This window comes from Gekko japonicus, unplaced genomic scaffold, assembly GCF_001447785.1.
Source record: "Gekko japonicus isolate JY-2015 unplaced genomic scaffold, Gekko_japonicus_V1.1 scaffold3249, whole genome shotgun sequence".
NCBI classification, from domain to species: Eukaryota; Metazoa; Chordata; class Lepidosauria; order Squamata; family Gekkonidae; genus Gekko; species Gekko japonicus.
The window spans coordinates 91,980-116,270 of record NW_015165921.1 but is presented as its reverse complement, the minus strand read 5'-3'; the positions used below and the strand labels follow the sequence as shown (position 1 = coordinate 116,270).

Genomic DNA, 24,291 nt, shown 5'->3' with positions numbered 1-24,291 from the left:
GGGGGGGACGGGGACAGGGGGAAAGGTTCTTTCTTTTCAGTCCAACAACTTATAAAAATACCACAAGAATTTATACATTACAGTAGCTGGTTAGAAAGAGTATCCTAATGAGGGGGAAGAGGGTCAGCCACTGCCTTTCCCAAAGGGGAAATCTTCAACAGCACACCCAGTTACCTTCCCTTGCCCATTCAACGCCACAGATGTTTTATAACAAAATGCAATATCGAACTATTCTGGCTGAGTGTCTTTTCAGCTGTTTTTCCGCCCACTTCAGTTGCTGCCTGAAATGCTGCCAAAGTTAAACGAGGAGACCAGTCCTTTGTTACCAAACGTGTAGCCCGTCTGCTGTTCTATCCTCTTTGATTCTAGAATGAAAAGAAAGGTAGACGCATGTTGAGAAACAGACAAGAAAATACGTCCTCGTAGAGTGCCAAGGGGCCCTGCGCACCTTGGATTAGGCGATCCACAAATGTAACGTGATAAATAATAAAATAATAAACAGACACTTGGCCATGCTTGCGACAACTATTTTGGAGGCTTGGCTTCCAAAAGGATGTGGACAGAATGGAGCAGGTGCAGAGGAGAGCGATGAGGATGATGGGGGGCCTGGAGATCAAGCCCTGTGACAGGGGTGGCCAAACTGTGGCTCAGGAGCCACATGCGGCTCTTTCACACAGATTGTGCGGCTCCTGGCAGGGCGGCTGGGGAAGCGAAGGGGAGGCAGAACTCCCGGATCGGTCTTCCCTTCCCCAGCCAGTGCTCCCCTCCCTGGGTAGGCTTGGGGGGCGGGGGAGCAGAGAAAGAAACCAAATTTAACTTTAAATGCATTCTCAAATGCATTCCCCCCCCCACAAATATCATTGAATAAATAAATATCATTATCAATATCTGTTTTTAAACCCCTTTTGTTTTTATTTTTGGCAGTCTCAATGTTAATAACAAGCAAATCTGCATATTATTCAATAAAAACATGTGCATCGTATTTGTTCATGTCTTGCGGCTCTCAAATAGCTGACATTTGTTCTATGTGGCTGTTACATTAAGCACATCTGGCCACCCCTGGGCCTACGAGGAAAGGCTGAGGGACTTGGGAATGTTCAGTCTGCAGAAGAGGAGGTTGAGGGGGGACATGATTGCCCTCTTGAAGTATCTGAAGGGCTGTCACTTATACGAGCGCAGGGAGCTGTTCATGGTGGCAGCAGAGGAGAGGACTCGCAAGAATGGGTTTAAATTAAGGGTGGGAAGGTACTGGCTGGATATTAGGAGAAACTTTTTGATAGTCAGAGTTGTGCCACAGTGGAATCAGCTGCCTAGGGGGTGGTGAGCTCCCCCTCCCTGGCAGTCCAGCACCTGGACAAACACTTGCCAGGGATGCTCCAGTCTAGGCTGATCCTGCACGGAGCAGGAGGTTGGACTAGATGGCCTGCATGGCCCCTCCCAACTCTGCGATTCGCTGATTCTAACATCCCTGCCCTGTACAGAGGTAGGATCTGGGTGTGTGCTTCAGATGCGCGCCCTGGCCACCTGCTCCAGAGAGAAGACTGACCTGAGGAAGTCCTTCGGTGTTCGGCTAACGCACAGATTTCCTGCAGCTGCGTCTTCTGGTCGTTGCTGAGCGGGGCCGTCAGCAAGTGGTACCAGGATGCATCTCGGCTCTGTACCGCTGTTGACACACAACAAATGGCCTTCCTGTAAGGACTTCAGGAACGCCAGGGGGAGATGTAACCAGCCAAAGCCCAGGATCACTTATGGGACGTCTGAATCTCAAGACAACCCCGTGATGCGGCTTAAACTGAGAAGCAGGGAGGGCTCGCCCAAAGCAAACAAGGGACTTGATAGCCAAGCGGATCTGTATTAATTATTTATTTATGTGTTTACTGGATTCACCCCCCGTCTTTCTTCCTAACGGCTTCCATTGTTCTCCTCTCCTCTATTTTATCCTAACAACAACCCTGTGAAGTAGGTTAGGCTGAGAGGGTCTGACTGGCTCAAGGGCATCCGGAGCTCCCATGGCAGAGTGGGGTTTCGAACGTGGGTCTCCCAGATCCGAGTCCAGTGCTCCAGGCACGTCCACCACCCTGGCTCTATCTGGGATTTGGACCTCTTTTGGAGGCAAAACACAATACAGCCTGAAGTCTGAGTCCAGTGGCGCCTTTAAGACGAACAGAGTTTAATTCTGGGTATAAACCTCTGCGTGCATGCACACTTTCCCAGATAACATTGCATCTGATGAAGTGGGCGTGCACACGGAAGCTTAAGCCCAGAATTAAACTTGGCTGGTCTTAAAGGTGCCCCACTGGACTCAAAACTTTGCTATCTTGGAAATCTTGTTGGTCTTTAAGGTGATACGGGACTCAAAACTGGCTCTTCCAGCCCCGCTAACCAAAATCTTTAAAACACTGTGTGGAGGAAGTGACACACACAAAGCCACATGCTCTGTCAGTGGCCGATGGCCTCAACTGCAGCCTCTTTGGAGACCAGAGAACAGACTATGCTCGGTCAATCACAGACCTGTGGTCTTTTTCGAGGGGGGGGGGACCAGCCTGAAGTATGGGTTTTCTCAAGCCTTTTGGAGAAAAGCACAGCAAAGGGATTTCCGGCTTCAGTGGCTTCTCTCTCTCTCTCTACTTCAACCAGAGCACCCATGCAAAAAAAGAAAGCACAACAGGCTGAGTCCGTCTGTGGAACATCTGGCAACTTTCCCCCAGGCAACCAAAGAAAGCTGCATCGAAGCGGCAGCAGCCTCAGAGAAGGCAGAAGCTAAGAAACATTTTCCTTCCCCCGCCTCCCAAAGCAGAGGCATACCTAAGAGCGCTTGTGCGAAGAACTGGTATTCATCCACGCCCCCTTCCAGGTCGATAGGGGTGCTGAAACCTTCTAATGCTGTCTCTTCCAGCGCGTCGTCATCCCAGTCGTCGTCGTCGTCCTCGTCATCTTCGTCTCCTGCATCGCAACCACCACCACCAGCTTGGTTCTCCTGCATCTCCTGGTTTACTTCATTCGCCTCCTCTTCGTCACTTTGGATCTCTTCTGTAAGTTAAGCATACGTGGGCTTTTTAAAGGATCGGCCATTTAACAGTTCTCCAGTGTATCAGTGTTAGGGAGAAGCCGCTATTTCTTGGACACACACAAAATAACCGCCAACAGTTTGATTTCCTGACCTGCTGTTTGGTTTAGTTCTGCTTCTAAATTAGGAGCATCGTCCAAAAGCGCAGAGGGCAATTAACACCCCTCCGGTTAACAACCTCCATGAAAAGTGACCAAGAAAAAGAGCAGACATTCGTAATTAAGGGGGATCAGCACTACTCAGCCTTCCAGCCCTTGAGCACAAAGGAGTGTGGGGGACAGAAAGCGGATTTAACACCCCCAGGATATCCCTTTTACTTTGCCCATAAATGGACAGTTGACATGCATCAGTGAAGGAAAAATAAAGCTGTGTTTGGGGGCACTGTCAGATTGAGGACAATCTTTGGGGCACCAGCAGGGGTCATTTCATAGAAAAAGAGGTGCAGGATCTCATTTGCATAAGTTGTTTGCATATGCCACACTCCCTGACACCCCCACGGCAGTGGGGCACCTAGAGAACATGGGACACAGAACCCAGGCATTTAAACCCCCCCCCTTCCCCGAGTCTATCCGCAGAAGTGGAGAGGCTCCGGGGAAAGGGGGGGCATGTCTGCCTGCCTCCCCTCCCCTGCTCCAGCTAGCCCACTGAGGCGGGCTGGCTGGAGGAGGGCAGGGCAGGGAGGCAGACATGCCTGGGTCCCCTGCCTAATGTTCTCCAGGTGCCCCGCAGCTGTGGGGCACCTAGAGAACATCGGGCAGGGAACCCAGGCATTTAAATCCCCCCCTTCTCCCGAGTCTCTCCACAGAAGCAGAGAGGCTCAGGGGAAAGGGGGGGCATGTCTGCCCACCTCTCCTCCCCTTCCCCAGCTAGCCCACCATGGCAGGCTGGCTGGAGGGGGGGGGCAGGGCAGGGAGGCAGAGATGCCTGGGTCCCCTGCCCGATGTTCTCCAGGTGCCCTGTGGTGGCAGGGCACCTAGAGAACATCGGGCAGGGAACCCATGCATTTAAATCCCCCCCTTCCCCTGTGTCTCTCCACAGAGCGGAGAGGCTCAGGAGAAAGGCGGCGGGGGGGCTCTGCAGGGCTTCCCTGGCCCATCTGCCTGCGCAGGCGGGTGAGAAATGGGGGGGGGGCAGGGCGCCTTTCTGCCAGAGGGCTGCTTCGCAGGAAACGACCCCTGGGCACCCGACTCACGTTTTTTTTGAAAGAGGTGAACAATGCTCTTGCGACGAGGGGGTGGGAGCAGGGATGGGTTAACTTGGTGTTTAAAGCTCAATAAGTTTGGTACCAGCTGAATTTGTGGGAAGTTCTACAAACGGGGTGCCACAGCAAAGAAGACCCTGTGATCACAGACCTAATTCCAGAATGTGGAGGCCCAGAGAACAGGGTGGTGCACTCAGCTGACTGGCAGGCTCATACGGGAGTATTTGGTCCTTTTAAGTACGCAAAACACAATCCCTCCCTCAACACACACATTCGCACGTCATAATCACAAGCCGTGTGCTAGCAATAAATAAGTAGCAGAGAGGATGTCACAGTGGGCTGCTGCTGGCAATCATAACCCTTTGCCCTCCGAGACCTACTTCCTGTAAAGTGTGCAATATAGAATTCTTTGGGGGGGGGGGGCGGTTTACCATTATCTTCTGCATCATTCTTCTCTGCTTTAGTGTGCTCTTCGTGCTCCGAATGCTGCCGGGTGGCACAGACTTGCTTGAGGCCCAGAAACAGCAGAAGAACTGACGGGACAATCTGGGCCGCCACGGCATCGACAGCAGGGGGGCGGTGAGGGAGCCCCATCAGGATACTCAGCCCTATGATGCACATCTTCCTGTCGTGAAGTCTAAATACAAAGACAAAAGACAGCTGGCAAAATCTGTTGGCCCTTCCCCCGTCCTTAAAAACCAAGCAGGGAGGCTGTGCTTTGAGTTCACCGCTCACGAGGCAAGACCCATGAGCCTTCAGAGCAGGACCCTCTCAGGGGTGGCACCGCAGCTACAGACCAATCTCCTCTAAACAATCTTGCCAGGCAACCCTGTTATCTAGCTATTTGCATGTGGTCGGCCCGAGGCTTTTAAAATGCCGATGTCATTTGCATTTTATCGAGTTTTGTTTCGTTATGCTGAATGACTTCAGATTGTTTTTCCGTTTTCATTTTTGGCATATTGCCTTGGGCATTTTTTTAAAAAAGGGAGGCTGATTTGTAAAAAATAAGTGAAGCGATAGTGCGAGTGCGCAGTACAAACTGCAGAAGGGTGGGGAAATCAGGAGCTGAAGAAAGAAAAACTTCATCTGGCAGCACGCTAACTGCAGCACGTAGGAGCCCAGGCGGAACTCGCTTCAGACTCTTGCCAAGTTTAAAGTTTCCAAGGCAGCTAGACTGCCACGGGGGTGAACTCAGTCATTTTGGGGCCCTGAGCAAGGGTCCAGGACGGGGCCCCAGAATCACTTGTCAACCCCCTACTACTCTCTTCCTCCAGGGGGAAACAAGCCGGGGGGGGGGAGAGCCAGTTTTCCAAGCCCCAGACAGGGCAGGCATTGAGGGGCCACAGCAGCCGGCCCCTCCCCTTCTTCTCCACCCTCCCCTGGAGAAGCGGGGCCATGGGTGATGGGTCTGTCCCAATTGCCTGCTGGCAGTGACCAATCATGGACTGGGAGTGGGGCTGTGGCTCAGTGGTAGAGCATATACTTGGCATGCAGAAGGTTCCAGATTTGGTCCCCGGCAATGTTCCCTCTAAGCTGTGGAGCCTTGTGAGCAAAAATTATACTTTGTGAGCAACTGGCATTAAAGTTGTGAGCGAGCGATTTGGCCACTGCATGAATTAGTTTGCTCTGGAGGCATCCTTCCTGAGCTAGGACAAAAATCTGTGAGCTGGAGGCTAAAAAACTGTGAGCTAGCTCACACTAACTCAGCTTAGAGGGAACACTCCAGTTAAAGGATCTGGCAGCAGGTGATGCAAAAGACCTCTGCTTGAGATGCTGCAGAGACGCTGCCAGTCTGAGTAGACAACACTGACACTGATGGACCAAGGGTCTGATTCAGCATTAGGCAGCTTCATGTGTTCGTGGACTGCTCTGAACTCCAATGGGAATTGGGTAGCAGTTCTTTCCTTTGTTACCTTATGTCTTCAAGACAGCATGGCCAACGAAAGAGACTGCAGCAGAAATGCACAAACCAGGATGAATCAGGAAGTGTTCATTACTCCACAAGAGAAAGCAATTAAAGTCAGGCGGCAGAGTGCATGTGGGAAAGGAAGGGAAGGCATTTGGGTGGGGGAGACAGAAGGTTCCCCCGCCCCAAAGGAAAGATCTACTACACAGCAGCTCTAGTCCTTCACATTTCTTAGGTAGAGATCAAGGTCTGTGCTCTCCCATTTCTTCCCGCCACAATGCGGGAAAATTTCATTCCCGTTATTCCACCTTTGAGTTTGCAAGGGCAGGGCTCAAATGCAGTTCGGCACCTGTTAGCCCTGGAGGAAAACCTGGCCCATTGACAGCAGGCCCCATAAGCATCATCTTTGGGAACTACCATATCGCCTGCCGAGCTGCTTTCTGCAGCCCACCTTCCCGCCTGCCGAAGAGCATTATACCCATCCAGGGCTTTTTGGGTAGAAAAAGCCCAGCAGGAACTCATTAGCATAATAGGCCACACCCAACAACAGAAACTCATTAGCATATTAGGCCACACCCCACGACAGCGCAGCTCATTGGCATATTAGGCCACACCCCCATGTTACCAAAAGTGTGGTCATCCAGCCACACCCACCTTTTGCTTGATATTCTGTTTACCTTGTTTGTTGTCAAAACCCAGGGCTTTTTTGTAGCAGGAACTCCTTTGCATGTTAGGCCACACACCCCTAATGTAGCCAATCCTAATGAGTCCCTGCTGTTGGGTGTGGCCTATTATGCTAATGAGTTCCTGCTGGGCGTGGCCAACTTGGGAGCCCGCCAAGTTGATAAGAACCTTCTGTCGGTCCCTGGCCTGAGAGAGATCCGGCTGTCCTCGACCAGGACCAGGGCGTTTTCGTCCTGGTGGAACTCTCTGCCGAACAACGTTGGGACCTGATGCTATTCTGCAGGGCATGTTAGGCAGAGATGTTCCACCAGGCGCTTGGCTGAGGACAGCGATGGCTCCCCCCCATCTAGCTGGCACTCCTGTCTCTCTCCCTGCCTCCCCCCCATGAGGTGGTAGCACATTCCTGGCAGTTTTACCGCCATCCATTTGTTACAACTAATGTTTTTAAACTGTAAGTGCAAAAATTGACTTTTAGAAATGGTGAACCTGTAAATTGGTCTATGATGCACACTGCCCTGAGCCCTATTTTATAGGGGAGGACAGTTTTAAAAATCCAATATAATAGATAAATAAATGCACCAGGGTCCAAACTCTCAGAAGTAACAGGGATACGCAGACCACAGGAATATGCACATGTTCCTTACAGCCTGCAAGAGGGCAATGAAAGATGTGGTTGTCCGGGGCACAGCTTTGTAGGATGGAGGAACATAGCAGGGAATAAGAATGATCATTTGTGCTTTTGACCCACAGTGAGGGAAAGCAGGCATGCAATTCTGAATATTGATGAAGGAAACAGATCTTCGGAGTCTCTTGAAGGTCACGTGGGAGATCAAAGTAAGCATTCTGGAATTGCAGGGGTTTTTTAAAATTATTTTTCACTTCTTCAGCACACCCCTTTTTTGCCTTGGGGGCTGAATGTTGTGTTATTACCCTATTAACCTGCGTAGCAGGTTACATTCTAAAGGGTGTCTTTTTAAATGGTTGCCGTTTCAGAGAATAATTTGCAAGAGGTCTACAGCTAAATAAACACATGCCGGCTAACTAATGAGTTAGATGTCCTGCCCTCTGCTGAATTATAATGACATGGGAGCAGCTATAAATCTGAAGGGGGGAATTAATTTGAATTGGCTTGTAAAAAGAAAAGAATCGAAATGGGCAGAGAGGACTCAGCAAATGGGAACAATAAACGGTGAGTTATCTGAGGGTGGGAGCTGGGCAGGGTTGAAACGAAAAAGACTCGGGGTGCTGCTTTTTTATTGAACGGGACTATTAACGTTCAAGGAGGGTGCCTTGGTGACGCAGTACATTAATGGCGCATCTGAGATTAAAAAGGAGAGATGCCGCAAACCCATTTTTTAATAAAATGAATCATTCAGAAGGCCCTTCATGTAACTCACAAAGGGATTCAGCATGGGGGGAAAAATACTTTGGAGCGCATAAGCAACTCAAAAATAGGCTTTCTTCGTCTGAGAGATGACAGAACGGCGGCTGAAAGAACTTCAAGGGGTCACCGTGGGCAGGGAGAAGCAATCATTCGCGGAGCTTGAAACAGCCTGCCGTGGATTAGGGACGTCACATCTGATCTATATTTTAGGATGCTTTCTCTGGAGGAAATCAGAGATAACTCAAGAAACAGAAGTGAGGTAAAGTGTGGACAATATTGCGAGGAGGAGGAGGAGATGGGATTTACACCCCGCCCTTCATTTGGGAGTCTCGGAGCAGCTTACAATCTCCTTCCCTTCCTTCTCCCCACAACAGACACCCTGTGAGGTAGGTGGGGCTGAGAGAGCTCTGAGAGAACTGCTCCTGAGAGGACAGCTCTGAGAGAACTGCTCCTGAGAGGACAGTTCTGAGAGAACTGCGGCTTGCCCAGGGTCACACCAGCAGCTGCATGTGGAGGAGTGGAGAATCAAACCTACTTCTCCCACGCTCCTAACCACTACACCGAACTGGTTAGGATTCCTGGGTCCCATTTGAGCATTGCATGTGAACAGAGGACCCTGTTCACATGGTACCTCAGCAATCGCATGGCTGACACCACGGTTGCTCCGTAATGACTGAGTTCCTAGACACCAAAGTAATGTGTGGATGTTCCCTCTCCTGTGGACTACATTGTTCCATACGGCCCTTTCAACAGCCACACGACTGTATGAACTGTATGGCTCCAACTCTGGTTGCTTTTAGACACACAGTGTGGACAAAACTGACACCACAGTACAAATTATTTGTCTGAGCAGCATGAAGAGGTGACAGCCCTGTGTCAAAGGGGGTCCAGTTCATTCTTAGGCACACAGAGCTTGGAGCAGACACAAGATGGCCCAGGGCCCGCATATTTCAGAGAATTTCTACTCCCAACACCAGGCTCTGTGTAATTTAAGACCTCACAGGGAGGCCCTGCTTCATGTAACAACTAACTCAGAGACAAGACTGGCCTTTTTCACATAGCAGAGCCTTCTAGGTGGATGGCTCAGAGCTTTGGAAAACCTTTTTATGGGCAGTTCATCTGGTTCCCTCTCCACTGCAGGAAGGTGAAAACAGCTGTCCTTGTGGAAACCTTTGTGGAATTAAAAAGCTCTCCTTTTTAAAATTTAGTCTTATTTGGCTATTTCCTTGCTTGTTTTAGGTATCTTGGTTTTTACATTGCTCCTTCGTCATTTTTTGTTGCAGTCGTGTGCTCATTTGAACTTTAACCAGAAGTGTGTGAACAAAAGGAATAAGACGAATATAGCTTATAAGTATGCTGCAAGACAAGGCGGTCCACTTATGCATGGCTTGCCCAAGCCCACTGGCGTCCTTAATTATTGAAAGTTCTTTCACAGAGAAGCACAAAACTCCCCACAGCGATCAATGAAAATGCATGACTCTGCGCCTCCTATTCAAAACAAGCCATTCCCCAACATCCTACGATCCAAAGAAAACTTTTGGCTTTGGACCTGCGCTTCTCGGCACCTCCATGCCACACAGCAAGCTGCTTTTCAAATTAAAAGAGGGTTCGAAAGCTGGTCGGGAAGCTGGTCGGGAAAAGTCAAAATCCCACTGGGCATGTACAACCCGTGTTCTCTGGATCCCAGCCGGGTTCTTTCTATATCCTGGGCTTGTTCACAGCTTTACGAAGCGCAACATTCCCAACAGCAATAATGAAGCATAAAACTACCTAAAGCAATTTTGCCTACACAGCAAAGCCATTGGGGCAGATCAGGAAGAAGATGCTGCTGCTCGTACAACAACAAAGACTTCGCCTTGTGCCCCGAGTGTCAGCCCAAGTGCTTATTACCCTTAGAATTGCCCTGGCCTGGATAGGCCGGGCTAGCCCGATCCCGTCAGATCTCAGAAGATAAGCAGGGTCGGCCATGGATAGTATCTGGAAGGGCAACCTCATCAGAATAGCGGGGTCAAGATGCAGAGGCAGGCAATGGCAAAGTACCTCTGAAAGTCTCTTGCCTCAAAAGCAAGTCTAGCTCACCACCTAGTAAAGGTAAAGGTTCCCCTTGCTCGAAAGCCAGTCGAATCCGACTCTAGGGTTGCGGTACTCATCTCCGTTTCCAAGCCGAAGAGCCAGCGCTGTCCAAAGACATTTCCGTGGTCATGTGGCCGGCATGACTAAACACCAAGGTGCACGGAACGCTGTTACCTTCCCACCGCAGTGGTACCTATTTATCTACTTGCAATTTCTTGCTTTCGAACTGCTAGGTTGGCAGGAGCTGGAACTAGAGACGGGAGCTCACTCCGCCATGCGGCACCCAGGTCTCGAACTGATGAGCTACTGACCTACCAGTCTGCAATTCAGCATCTTAACCACTTGAACCACCACAGCCCACTAGCTCACCACCTAAAAGGTAAAGGTAAAGGTCACCCTTGCTCGAAAGCCAGTTGAATCCTTCCCACCGAAGTGGTACCTATTTATCTACTTGCAATTTCTTGCTTTCGAACTGCTAGGTTGGCAGGAGCTGGAACTAGAGACGGGAGCTCACTCCATCATGCGGCAACTCGGGTCTTGAACTGCTGAACTACTGACCTTCCACAGCCTGCAGTTCAGCGTCTTAACCACTTGAGCCACCGCAGCTCCCAGCTCACCACCTAGTGGTACATAATTCTAAAAGAGCTAGAACTTCTGGCTGCTGGACAATCTTAGGACCTCCTGGTTATTCTACACACAATGCCTTCAGTCTATCAAGGTCGGTACGGTCTACACAGACAGGCAATGGCTCTCCAGGGTCTCAGACAAAGGTCTTTCACATTACCTGTTGCCTGGTCCTTTTAACTGGAGATGCCAGGGATTGAACCTGGGACCTTCTGCTTGCAAAACAAAGACTCTTCCACAGTGGCTCCTCCCCAGCAAATACAGGATTCTGGTAGCTCTTCAGGCAGTAGATACTAATACAACTCCTTGTTTCATTTCTATTACAACTAGCATTCACACACGCCCCGGCATGCAAAAGGACTATACAAAGCATTCCTAATTTTCACACCCTTTTCGCAGAAACCCGTGAAAATACATCATTTTATAGACAGAAAACTTAGGGTGAAAGATGGCATCACTTGAGACCAGCCAGCAAGATGAGCTGGCACTTCAGGCCAGTCCAAGGTTTTGAGTCACTATTTGCTCGAGTGTAACTAGCTCTTGCTGTCTCCCACCTGGGACACTGGAGTGCCTGGCAAGGTCCGTTTCCCCAGTCACTTTTTCTACCACTCCCACTGTCATCCTCCTCTGACCCCAAATTTGCCACCACACCTGGCTTCCACCAGGAATGGAAAGCCACCTCCCCCTATTCTCCCCCCCCCCCCCAGATCCTGCCCACTTTCTCAAGAAGTTTGGTTATCATGCTCATCCTGGAGAAATCTTGTGAGACATTCACAGTGCCAACATGAGCCTAGAGAATTGTTCCTGGCTGGCAGAAGAGGTGGCAGTGGTATGGAATGCGGAAGGCCCAAGAGGAAGAGAGGGGGCAGGTCGTGCCACTGCACAAATTTGCCTGCCTGGACAGGGTCACTGGTTCTTTTACATGGTCCAACAGCATCTGTTGATGTCCTGGGAATCCCAGCTTTAGCTATTTTTGGAAAACTGTCTAGTCCTTATAAGAAGACTGAATCCTCAGCAGCAAAGCCCTTGGTCCTAACACACTGCCCATCCTTGACCCCTAACTATCCCCGCCCCATCAATTAGTCACGGTACAAATACCCTAAGGAGAAAAAGAAAACCAAACTCTTCCACCAGGATTTGCATTCTGCAGCGGTTTGCTCCGGAAAGTTGGATATTCCCACCACCACCACGGCATGCGATGAAGTCATTTTACGGCACACGTACCAGAGCAGTAAATGTCATGTTAAAACTACATCTACGGCATGCTGTAATGCTTTGCAGTTATGTAACACCAACTCCGAGACAAGAGGAAATATTACTAGCCGTCAAGACCGCAGCAGTAATTAATGGTTTCTACTTCTCGTTAAACGCTTCTGCCCAGGCGGCAGCCAAGAAACAGCGTAACTGTCTATGGCTCTTTTACAATAATCATCTTTAAAAAATTAAACCCAGCAACTTCAGCATGCTACAGCTTCCCATACAACTGGAAATTCCTTATTTTACATACCGATGGCCCTTTTAAAATGTTACTGTGCACAGAACGGAGAAAGCCCTTAGCTACACCACAGCTGCACGTGGGAACATTAGGAGCGCCTGACCATGTGCACAACCTTGAGGGCACACATCAGCCACATGCGTGCATTTATGCATGTTTATTTAAACATTTCTACCCCGCCCTGTCTCCATGGACTCAAGGTGTCAAACAATGCAGCAACCCAGCTGCGAGGACAGACATTATATCCATCCCATTAACAAAATTCAAACACAAATTAATACACAGAAGTTACAAGTCTAAAAGCACTCAAGATTCAACACGCACAATTAGCACACAAAGGAGGAGAACTAACACAGCAGAATCTGCTGAAACAATTTACTCTCCACCAGCTCCTCTCTTATGTGCCTTCCCACATGTGGCAAGCCACTCTGGCAGGCCATTCCAAAGGACCGGGCCCATCAAGGATATGGAGCCATAAGAGAAAGGCACCTTGAGGAGGTGACTTCTGAAGAATTGAACTAGCACAGAGGAGCATACTGGGAGATGCTGTTTGGTAAATATAAAGGCCACAAAGGGCCTGAACGGCAATATGCAGAACTTTGAACTGGGCCCAAAAGCAACTGGCAGCCAGCACAGTTGACGCAGCCCGGGAGTTCCGAGCAGCTGACCCCAAACAAGAGACTTGCTGCCACACTTTCTACAAACTGGAGCTTGTAAGACATTTTGAAAGGCAGCCCCCACCTACGGCGCATTACAACAGCCCTATCTGGAAGTTATGGTAGGAGGCATCAGCGGAATCTAGATCAGGGGCCTGCGAACGAGCCAGAAGTAACTGGAAGAAGGTACTCCCAGCAACAGCATCAACCTGCCTATCCATTAACGCGTCCGGGTCTGGCGGCACCCCCAAGCTCTTTAGCTACAGAAAGCTCAATCCCGTACTAGTCTGGTAAGTCAACACCAGCCAAACAGCAGCCGGTCTTCATATCCAGCATCACCTCGGTCTTGTCTGGATTAAGCTTTAATTTGTTTTATCCTCAGCCACACGAGCAGGGGCTCAAGACCACAGCTGCCTCTGGGGACCCGAACAATGAGATATGAAGCTGGGTGTCCTTAGCATATCGGCCTCGCCTATGGTAACTGGGTTTTGCTCATTTCTAGTTGGCAGGAAACAAACAGAGAGCAGTCCCTTCTACCTCAAACCCTGATTTCAGTCTATCCACCAAAATATATTAAATGCTGTGGACGAGTCTAAGAATATCAGCAGCAATGGATTGCTCTTATCCAATGGTAATACAGATCAACTACCAAGGCCGCGAGTGATATTTCAGTCCCAAATACTGGCCTTCTGAACATTATGCTCCCCACGTACAATATGGGCGAGTCAGATTTATCAGCAGCTGCTTGCCTATGGCAAACTGGGATAATCCCAAGGTGACCAGGCAGAGAAATTCTTGTGAATTGGAAGCGTTGGCACTTTTGCTTTTCAAAAGGCTATTAACACGTCTCAACTAGCGATCACAGGTATGGGTTGAAAAGCAGGCCAAGAAAAAAAAAATCAGATCTGTGGACTGCTAACCTTTATGGATTTATTTCCAATGCTGCTGGTATAGATTGTTCTCTTTTTCAACTCTTTATTTTAAACTTTTTCAGAACATCCTTTGGTATAGACTGAAGAAGATCATTACATCCCTTAGCCACAATACAGGATGTTACAATACAGCATGTGATTAGGAGCTGCAGCAAGAACTGGCAAGAGAATACAATGCATTATTGATATTGCAGAGTTAACTGCAATTTTACATAACTTGTATGATGACTAAAGGGCCATTTATTTGTATGTAGTCAGATCGATTTCCCACCTTTCATGGCATGTTCCCGATTTCGTATTTGAATGAACAAACGATGAAAATGGGATCCATTTTTCCCCCCATATAGTTATTTATATAAGGGGAATTTTGTGTGGCTTTAATTTAGATTGATTTTATTTTCATGTCTCGTCTGCCTTCCTCAAGGGGAGCAGGCTTAGGGCAGGCCATGTGATGTGACTGAAGGGCAGCAGCCACAATGCTCAGGATTATTTTGCTCTCACTGTTGTAAAAAAAAATAGCTTAATACATTTTCTTCACTTGAGGCTGTGAGGTAAAATGAAGAGAAAAACAAAGGCTTCCCCCTCCCCTCCAAAGGTTTTAGCATTTTTTACCAAATCCTCCCTCGTTGCTGTTCAGGGCAAAGTTACAATTCACTTTCCAAGAAATCATTAAGGTTGTCGTATGAATGTGGTGGACAGTGCCATCAAGTTGCAGCCAACTTGACTTCCGGTTTCAGAGTTTCGCTGCTCGGTCATGTCACGTCTAGCTCTGATGGAGACGCACCGAGACTCGGCTGACGGGAACTGTCCTGGACCCTCCCGGGGTCTTTGTAGGAGACCCCCAGCCTGGGGAGCCGAGGAGAGCCTCTTCCAAGGCAACGGAATTGAGACTCACCTTTTCCCTGTAAGGTCCCGTTGCCGCAGAGCCAATATGGCGACCAGAGACGAATGCCGGAGCAAGCGGACACAATCGAAAGTATTTAAAAAATGCTTCTAAAAGATCACCAAGGCTCCAAACCGTGAGTTAAGCAACGTTCAAGTGTTACAAAGCGAGTATGAGCCTGGGTAGAAAATAGAAGCACCTACGAACAAAGCGTGGGTCGAGGGAGAACTAAATCCTCCCCCCCCCCCAGTAAAACCTGAAAAGTAGTTTTAAATCGATAATAAAAGACTTTAAGCTAATCTAAATGGAAGAAAACTTTAACGAAGTCAGAAACTGTATGCTAGTATAAAACCAATCAAAATCATTGAACTTTTATCTTGCTTTGGAAAACTTACTTCTTGTTGATATTATGGTGGGGAGAGGGTGGAAAACGATGCCAGAGAAAAAACCACTCCCCGGAAATAACCAACTAACGACTCCCTCCTGGAACCAGGAAGTAACCCCAGACTTCTCTACATTGCTAGCAAATGCACAGCGCTCTCTAATGGAGCAGATGACTAAATTGGACACTGTCCAAAAACATTTGACTCAAATGGATAAAAGAACCTCAGCTACCGAGAAAACAATAAAAATGATGGGGAAAAAGACTGAGAGTATGAACAAAAAAATAGATGAAGCAGATAAGGAAAGATCCTCTGATAAAACACAGCGAATACAGCTCCAGCTGGAAAGATCTATGTAGGTTCTACGTTTCCATGGGATTCCAGAAGAAAAAAATGAAAATTTAAAGGAACTTTTAGCCGACGCCCTTGCACCACTAATGGATTATAAACGAGAAGAATTACTGAATGAGATGGACTTGGCCTACAGGATTTACCCGGATTTTATAAAGAAAGACAAACTCCCAGGAGAAATTTATTTGAAATTCACGAAACGATCTACCAGGGATCTAGTACTAAAGTCCACGATGGGGAAGTCTTTAAAAAGATGTTAAAATTCTGAAAGATATCCCCTTTGAAGTGAGGAAGGAGACTCTATAATGAACTTACTCTCTTTCTACAGAAGAAGGGAATTCCCTATAGATGGACATTCCCAGAAGGACTGAGCTTCAATTACGAGGACAAAAAAATTAAGATTGACTCTGTTCCTAAAGCAAATAAGTTCATGGTACAATTTTCAAAGCTAAATCAAAGTAGAAAAGAAAAGAATCAGAAATCTACTGCAGAGGAGGAGGAAGATGTCGAAGAATTCTACTGACAGGATTCAACAAGAACTAGTTCTAAATCTTCAGAGACTTCGGAATCTGAAAAAGGAGTAACCGCTCCCAAACCACAGACAAAGAAGAAATGCATGAAGAAGACTCTGAAACCAAGATAGATGTTTAATTACAGTTTTAAAAATGATATTCAAAGCAAATTTTTATTCCTAAACTTTGATTTGTAACGTTATCTTTATATTAGTAGGTGATATAGTTATATATACATGTAAACCAGATTGAGTCAACCTGTTAGCTCCACTCCCCCATTTCCCAATAGTATTGTAGTGAATTACTGTATTAGTATTCCACTCCCCTATCCCAATAGTTTTAGTGTTGTAGTATTGGGGAAAAAAATAAAATCTTTATAAAAAAAAGTTGCAGCCAACTTATGGTGACCCCATAGGCTTTTTGAGACAAGAGAGGATTAGAGGTGATCTGTCATCGCCTGCCTCCGCATCACAACCCTGGCATTCCTTGGGGGTCTTCCCACCAAACATTAGCTGGGGCCAACCCTGCTTAGCTTCCGAGATCTGACAAGATTGGGCTAGTCTGGGCAATGCAGGTCAGGACTCTTATGAATTCCCCCCCAAAAAAACCCCCCACCAACCCTTCCCCCACTGGATGCTTACCCAAGGAAACAGTCCGTGTCATTCATCCACTGGTTTATAAACTGTGCAGTGATGGGCTCAGGGTTGTGAGGAAACCGGATGTTCTCTAGGGTGTGGAAAAGAAGTTCGGGGTTGTAGTAAAGGGCAGCTATGGCAACCTGGAGGCACATGGTGCGAAGCTCGCTGGTTTTAACCCCTCGCGTTAAGCGCTCCAGAACGGCTTCTACAAAGAGCGGGATACACTGGAGACAGAAAGCAAGGAGAAAAGAGGAGGGGGGACAGACAAAACACACATACAGAGAGAGTTTCAAAGAAATATCCTGGCTTTAAAGATTCCATCTTTGCAGACATCAATTACAGTTCTTTTCCCAGCAAGAGAGCACCTTTGGTTCCTTATATAAGCTTAGAGGAATAACTGTGTCTATACATCTTCTCTTTTTCTCCTCTCAACAAACTTCCATTTGCAATTCAAAAGAGGTTTATTCTCCTCAGACAAAAGAAGCTCCTACATATTTATTCCATCATTCCTCTGAGGAAACTCAGGGCACCGCATATGGTTCTCCCCTTCCCATTTTATCCCCATAATAGCCCCACGAAGAAGGTTTGGCTGAGACTGTGTAGCTGTCCCAGGGTCACCCAGCAGGCATCCACGGCAGAATGAGAAATTTATTTAGAGTCCAGTGGCACCTTTAAGACCAACAAAGGTTTGTTGTTTGCTGTTGGCCTTAAAGGTGCCACAGGACTCTAAATTTGTTCTGCTGCTTCAGACCAACACGGCTGACCGCCTGGATCTATCTTCACAGAATGAGAATTTGAACTCCCGTCTCCCAACTCCTAAAGGATGCTCTAACCACTGTACAACACTGAACCAGTTCCTTGATCTGCCCCCCCCCGATACCCCTGATAAGCACAAGCAGAATCAGCTGTGGAAAGAGGAAACATGCAAACGTCCGTAATTTCACACAGACCACAGAAAGAGAACCTTCCGGCAAACTTTGCATTATTTCATCGCCCTGCTCACATAGGTAACAAACAGCACACTGAATAAGAGAGGCAAGAAACTGGCTTCGTGACATCTTCCTAGCCCCGGGATGTCGCCGCATATTTAAATGCCTTCCACCTGGTGAGGTGTAAGAATCCCTCCCCGGACGATGCAACCAGCATAACTACTGAGGGAAGCTGAAGGTCGGACTGGCTGGAGTGGGAGGAGGCCAAAGGTCAAAGAGAGGAGGCTGTGTGAAAAGTCTGCCTGAGAGCTGGGGCGGCTGGGGATAGGGCTACACATTATCCTTTGCAGGCATGCAATCGCAAACTCATGCTTGCCAAAGGGAACAAAAATGGGTGAGAGGGCAGAGGAGAATCAACTAGCACAGCTTACCCCCCCCCCCCGCATCCCATTCTCCCCAACATATACCCTTCCCAAGGTCATTTTTCTCCTCCGCCAGGCTTACTTCTGGGTATTTCCGGGCTGAGGAAGGGTTAAGCATTCCCGCCCAGCACCATTCCTACCTGGAATCACCCCCTCCCCCACTGTTATGAGGGAAACACAAGAGTGAGAGCCTCAGCTTCCCTGTGTCCTCAAAGGGCAAGGCTCAAGCAGGCCCAGAAGCTAAAGGGAAGTGTCTGGATAAGCAGAGGGGGAAAGGCGAGGGGAGAAGGGACACAAAATCGGCTCTGGCCCCAGGAGCAGAAGAGACTGGTGGGACAGAAGGGTAGGGGGCTCAGGAGGGCAAGGAGGCTGGTTTCTATACCAACCTGTTCACCCACACGAATCTTGGGCTCGGGATTTCCAGTTTATACTAAATGGACCTAACAGACCTGGGGGAAGAGTCCAAACTTTAACATGAGCAGTTGAGGGCATTCCACAGCCTTCCCTTTCGCCCTTCACAGGGGCTGATTCTACAGGGCTGGTTCGAGTGTTGTCTGCTCAAGATCTGCTTCAGGGATCTCTTCCTGGTCAGGCTCTCTGACGAAGGTCTGCTCTTGGGAACCCGCTATCACTTTGTCAGCCTTCCAGCTGGTTGCCTCCAAGTCTATTTATCCCTTCTCCCCTCCTCACCTCTGAAAAATGCATCAAGGCTGTCCCCTCCTAGATGACCCCCTTAGAACATCTTCCCTGCTAAGACATTTTTAATCAAGTCCCAGCCATCTTTTACGGAGCCATTCGGAAGTAAAGCACCCACAGTGCCACCTGGTGGACGCACTGGGTAAACAAAATTCTCCTCGTAAGCCAAGAACCGGCCAGTTTGACGGAGGAAGGATGCTTTGAAGGGGGAAGACTCCAGTTGTTCCCTCCAACTCCTCCCCCCTCAAGCTTGAGTCCTTTTCCTCTTCTACCCCCCCCTCCACTGTTGGGCTCCCTCCCTGTTCTCTGGGCTCCATCCACCCCCCACTACGACACCCCTGCCGCTTTCCTCCTGCCCCACAGTCTGGGGCCACACGCAGCACTTCGAAAGAGAGTAGGTCAAGGCAAATCATAGAGTCACACAAACCACAGAATGAAGATTCTTGAAGTAATACAATCCAAAATAGTCCACAAGCACAAGCCCTCCTAGGGGCAATAACAGACCACAGAGAAAGTACTGTCCAGCATACCCCGACGGTATCGTGCATTAATATTTAGACCGTTTCGAAGACAATCCTTCACCGAAGTGTATAGCGAGTTAAGGTAGGTGCGATGGCCATGCACAAATCAAAATGCTATTTCGTATTAAGTGGAGTCCAAGACTCTTTTTGCCTGCTAGACTTGATACCATTGAGTTGTGAATTTGCTAAGAGGCCTTGGACTCCACCTAGTACGAAATAGCAATTTGATTTGTGCATGGTCATTGGACCTACCTTGGCTCACTATATCCTTTGATGGAGGATTGTCTTTGAAACGGTCTTAATATTACGTACGATACCGTTGGGGTATGCTGGACAGTATTTTCTCCGTGGTCTGCTATTGCCCCTAAGAGAGCTTGTGCTTGTGGACTGTTTTGGATTGTATTACTTCAAGAATCATCATTCTGTGGTTTGTGTGACTCTATGATGTGCACTACATTGAAACGCTGTATATGTTTACATATTCAATATATTCAATATATTCCTATGAGTATTATTACTTGTCTTAAAAACTTTTTGGGAGAGTTTCCACCTTTCCATTTCTAAAGTTACACTCTCCCTTCCTGGTCCACAGTCAGGTGCCAGCAGTCGAAGGCACGGCCTCCTCCCTCTCAGTCGTTCTGAGGGTGCTCCAGAAAGTGCTTCTCGCGTTGCCTGAGGAGTCCCTGAAAGCTGAGCCACTGCCGCCGCCGCCTCCAGCAGCAAGCAAGCGAGGGAGAAGCCCTCCCTGCGTCCTCCCTACTCAGCATGGCTCCCGCTTCAGGAATTCTGCAGGTGATGCAAGAGGCATTGCCTAGAGAGCCCCTCCATGAGCCTAGAGGGACGACTTTGGTCAGTTCCTCTGCATTGGCTGGAAGGCAGTCAGGGAACAGGCCAGATCCCTCTGGGTGAGTGTCAGTTCCCCCAGTAGCTCCGGTTGCTGGCAATCCCATGCTGTCTTGGATGCCCGGAACACGACTGAAGCCTACAGCTGAACAAAATCCCCGTCGGCTGCAAACGTGTGCAATTTAAAGAATTATATGTTGTCCTCCCTTACCCCTATCATTGTTAGTCCCTTGTGAAAACCTGGGTAACTGTAAATCGCTCAGAGCCAGCAGCTCTGCAGGATTGAGCGATCAAGAAATTGAAAGGTATTATTATTATTATTATGGGAGAGAACAGGGAGCTCGAGGGAAGCAGTCTCTGTGGGCTCTGCTCGAGAAAGAAACCCACAAAATAACAACGCAGAACTGAAGTAGCATCACAGAACTCTAGGGGACTGCTTCGTCCTAAAGCCCCAAGAAGCTCAGTACCTGCATTTCAATATCTCTGCTTCTTTACTGCTATAAATACAGAGCAGATATCTTTCCAACACAAGCCCATCCCACTCTTATAGCTCTATCAACAGCCTAGTAGTGCCTTCTGATACACACGTAGAGGAGGTTACCTGGTCAATCCCCCTCCCTTTGCACTGCAGAACAATGACCTCCAAGAGCTTGGCAGCGTGACACTCTGCATCTTCACCTGCGTCCCCTGTTAACACCTGGCAACAAAACCAAAAAGAATTTAGACCAGCACTTTTGTTTGTGGCTTGCCAGGAAGACAGACAGTCCTTCTTGCGTAGAGTTGAACAGGAGATGCAGAACCAGCCCTGGCTGACCAGACAAGCTCAGGTGGGAAATGCGGACAATGCAATGGAATCTGTGTTACATATGAATAGCCAACACGGCAACCTGAAATAGATGGATAGTAAGAGCAACCAAACCCAGAATGCTAATTAGATGGGAAGAATATGAACAGTGGGGACAGTCACAGGTTTCCTTAAGGCGTGTGAACGGTGACCCCCTGGAGTTCATTTTACATTTATCACTTATTCTATTACCCTACTTTTCTCCCCAGTGAGGACTCACCGTGGCTTACAACACTGCTCTGCCTTCCTCCCACTTTACCTGCACAACCACCCCACTGTGAGATAAGTTAGGCCGAGAGTGTGTAACTGACCCAAGGACATTCCTGGAGCTTCCATGGCAGAACGGGGATTCTAACCTGGGTTTCCCAGATCCTGGTCTGTCATTCTAACCATTACACTAATGCTGGCTCTCCAGTTAAAACCCATTCACTGCAATTCTTGATTTTAAAAAACAACACAAAAACGGGAACAGCACCTTCCCAGATCATGGTCTATCATCTGCATGTGATCAGGTTTCTCAACATATTGACTTATACTCCAGTGGTCTATGGAAACCATGCACTAAGTCCCAGCTTTCATTTTTTGAAAAGAAAGTCTCTAGTCCTTTTCATTCTAGAGTTAAGGGGGGAAATGCAACCAGTGTCTTTCCCCTTGTAACTTCACAAGGAAAAGGGCTAGAGGTGTACCTTTTTAAAATCTGAAAGCTGTGAGAGTATATTAGATCATTATAACACTATAGTGCTCTAACAATTTCTGATTTTTTAAAGCCTTCATTAGGCTCAATCCTTTGTTTGTTATCCTTCATACATCTTGGATGTGCATCTCATTGAATCTCCTGGACTCTGAACCCGCATGAAATGGACAAGGAATCATTGCTTGGGTGTGGAAAAGGGCAAAAACTGGAAAATGTTTCATCTTTTCTGTTCTTCCTCTTTGTCCCCAGAGGAAGGATGTAACAACAACAGGAATGAAGGAGCAAAACATAACTGGATACATTTTAAACCTGAATTTGGGTTGATATCCATATACAGACACAGATACAGGCAAGTCCAGTGGGCAGTGGGAAGCTTTCTACAAAGAAAAATTACACACAGATGACTGGCAGTGTACATCCAATGATAACTTGTTAGTTCACATTTGTGTCTGTTTAGGGTATTCAGCTGGTAAGGACCTTAAGAAAATGCACACACTCACCTTTTTACACATAGCATAAATTATCTCTAAATTTTTGGGATTTGACAATAAAGTATCCGTGTCAACAGTGATGTAGTTGTGCAGAAGAGGCATCATATCTAGAAAAAGACAAAACAAAAAAGGAAAATTTAACAATCTTTCTCAAACCTGGTTCAATATGATCCTTTTGGGAAAGTTGCAGGCAAAGCACCTCTGAATGTTGTGTGGAAGGGAAGGTGTGAGTTTTTGCAGGTTCTGTTGACATCTGTGCTATTTTCTTTCCCCCTTGCTGATTCCCCACCTACATACGGAGTTTATATTTACAGGCTTACAAACTCAACATGAAAAAACTGAAACATTGTGAGCCTTAAATCTCTTATGCCACTCACGAGGAATCCTCGATTTGCAAATATAGCTGATTTGTATAAAATACCATATTTAGCTAGATCATATTACAAAAGAAGTAAGTCTTTTGGGGTTGAATTTGAAAGAAAAATCTCATGCTTTGCCTTGAACTCCAGAATTGGAAACCATCTCGTTGCAAAATAGGACTGATAGCCTTTGTTTTCCGATTGCACGACCTGGTCTGTTAATTTTTCCATGAGACAACAGTCCCAAGACTTACCTTTTTAAAAGCTGAAAGCTGCAAAAATATATTCCCGCAGCAGATCATTATAATGCTGCAGCGATCCTGATTTTTTAAAAAAGCACTCCAATGGGAAATATTTGTCGCAAGGGGCTGAGGCAAGGCAAGTGCAGGGGAAACTGCTGTGTGGAGATTCCATTGCAGCAATGAAAACTACCCAGAGAATCGTCTCTGTGCTAGCAGCTTTGGCCTTCTTTCAGAGCTCAGGTTCTGAAGTTGTCAGGTACATGGGAGTTATCCTATTTTACCCTTCTAAAAATATTGCAAGATGGGTCAGGCTTTGATATAGTGACTTTCCCAAGATCTTCCAATAACCCCCATGCCTGCATGGGGATTTGAATATGGTGTCCCCTGTGGTCCAATTCCAACACTCAATCCACTGATCCATACTTCCTTACATTTAAAAAAAAAAAATGAAGGATAAGGACTGGAAAGTCAAAAGCCATTTTGAATAACCCATTCTTATTAATTTATTTTGCACCAAACAACTCTTACAAGGGTTAACTTAATGGACCAAGTTCCCCCAGGAAAAGAACAGCGGCATTTGACCCATGTACTGCATGAAGGTGAGCAATGGTCTACCTAACCACCCAGAATGAAAAGTCTACTGCATACAACATCATGTGGAGGCTCTTTAAATGGACTCCACGCAGTAAGCCATTATAACGTGCCATTGTTCCTACCATAATGCTCATCCTGTTATGCTCTACTAATATTTTTAAAGGAACTCGCAGCTGGTGTGGAGAAATCTGTCTGTTCGAAAAGTGGCCATGTTTATCTCTGCGTGCTCCACAATGGGTAACTGGGCACAGAAATCAACTGCCTGAGAATTTCAGCTTTCACTCATACAAAAAGCAAGTATCCAGCAATTGGCACGCCGAGACAGTGTGGGTGATCCCTGCCGAGATGAATGACTGAATAAGAGTCTCAGGAGGGATTTCCTCGCCCCTTCTCCACAACTACAAACAATGGAATTTGTCGTGCAAAATAGCAGAATCGTGCCACTCCTATTCAGGGTCTCAGAATCTAGACTGTCTAGGCACTGGATTTTAATTAATTAATTTATTTTATTTATTATATTTATACCCCGCCCATCCCGCAAGCAGGCTCAGGGATTTTAATTTTCTTCTCTCCTGCCAGGGAAACAACCCTGAAAATGGCCACCCAGTGTACGTTCTGCCCTAAACTTCTGACATCCAAGAGTGAATCAAGCTTGTTTTTGCTCAGCTGAAACAGCTGGGACATTATGACAACTGATACACTCCATCATAGCTTTCCAAACGACTGCAAGACAACATCGGTCTTTTCATCAAGTCGCCTGTGTGAATCTACAGCTTCACGGTCTCTGAGGTTATGATAACATCCATCAATCCCCCTTCAGAACATACTGCTTAGCTCATTACCTGCAAAGTACTCAAAGTAATCCTG

The 24,291-nt window shown here is 47.5% G+C and overlaps 1 protein-coding gene across 1 annotated transcript in view; it reads right to left on the bottom strand.

The window, feature by feature from the left end:
- Nucleotides 1-6: 6 nt before the first annotated feature.
- The window catches only part of IPO8 (importin 8), a 60,722-nt gene continuing 36,437 nt past the window's right edge, over nucleotides 7-24,291 (bottom strand). Inside the window, 8 exon segments of the mRNA XM_015411410.1 lie at nucleotides 7-365; nucleotides 1,547-1,663; nucleotides 2,806-3,030; nucleotides 4,700-4,905; nucleotides 16,793-17,013; nucleotides 20,802-20,897; nucleotides 22,239-22,336; nucleotides 24,267-24,291. The exon segment at nucleotides 24,267-24,291 is cut by the window's right edge and continues 18 nt beyond it. Coding sequence (XP_015266896.1) covers nucleotides 271-365; nucleotides 1,547-1,663; nucleotides 2,806-3,030; nucleotides 4,700-4,905; nucleotides 16,793-17,013; nucleotides 20,802-20,897; nucleotides 22,239-22,336; nucleotides 24,267-24,291 — 1,083 coding nt within the window. The 3' untranslated portion in view covers nucleotides 7-270.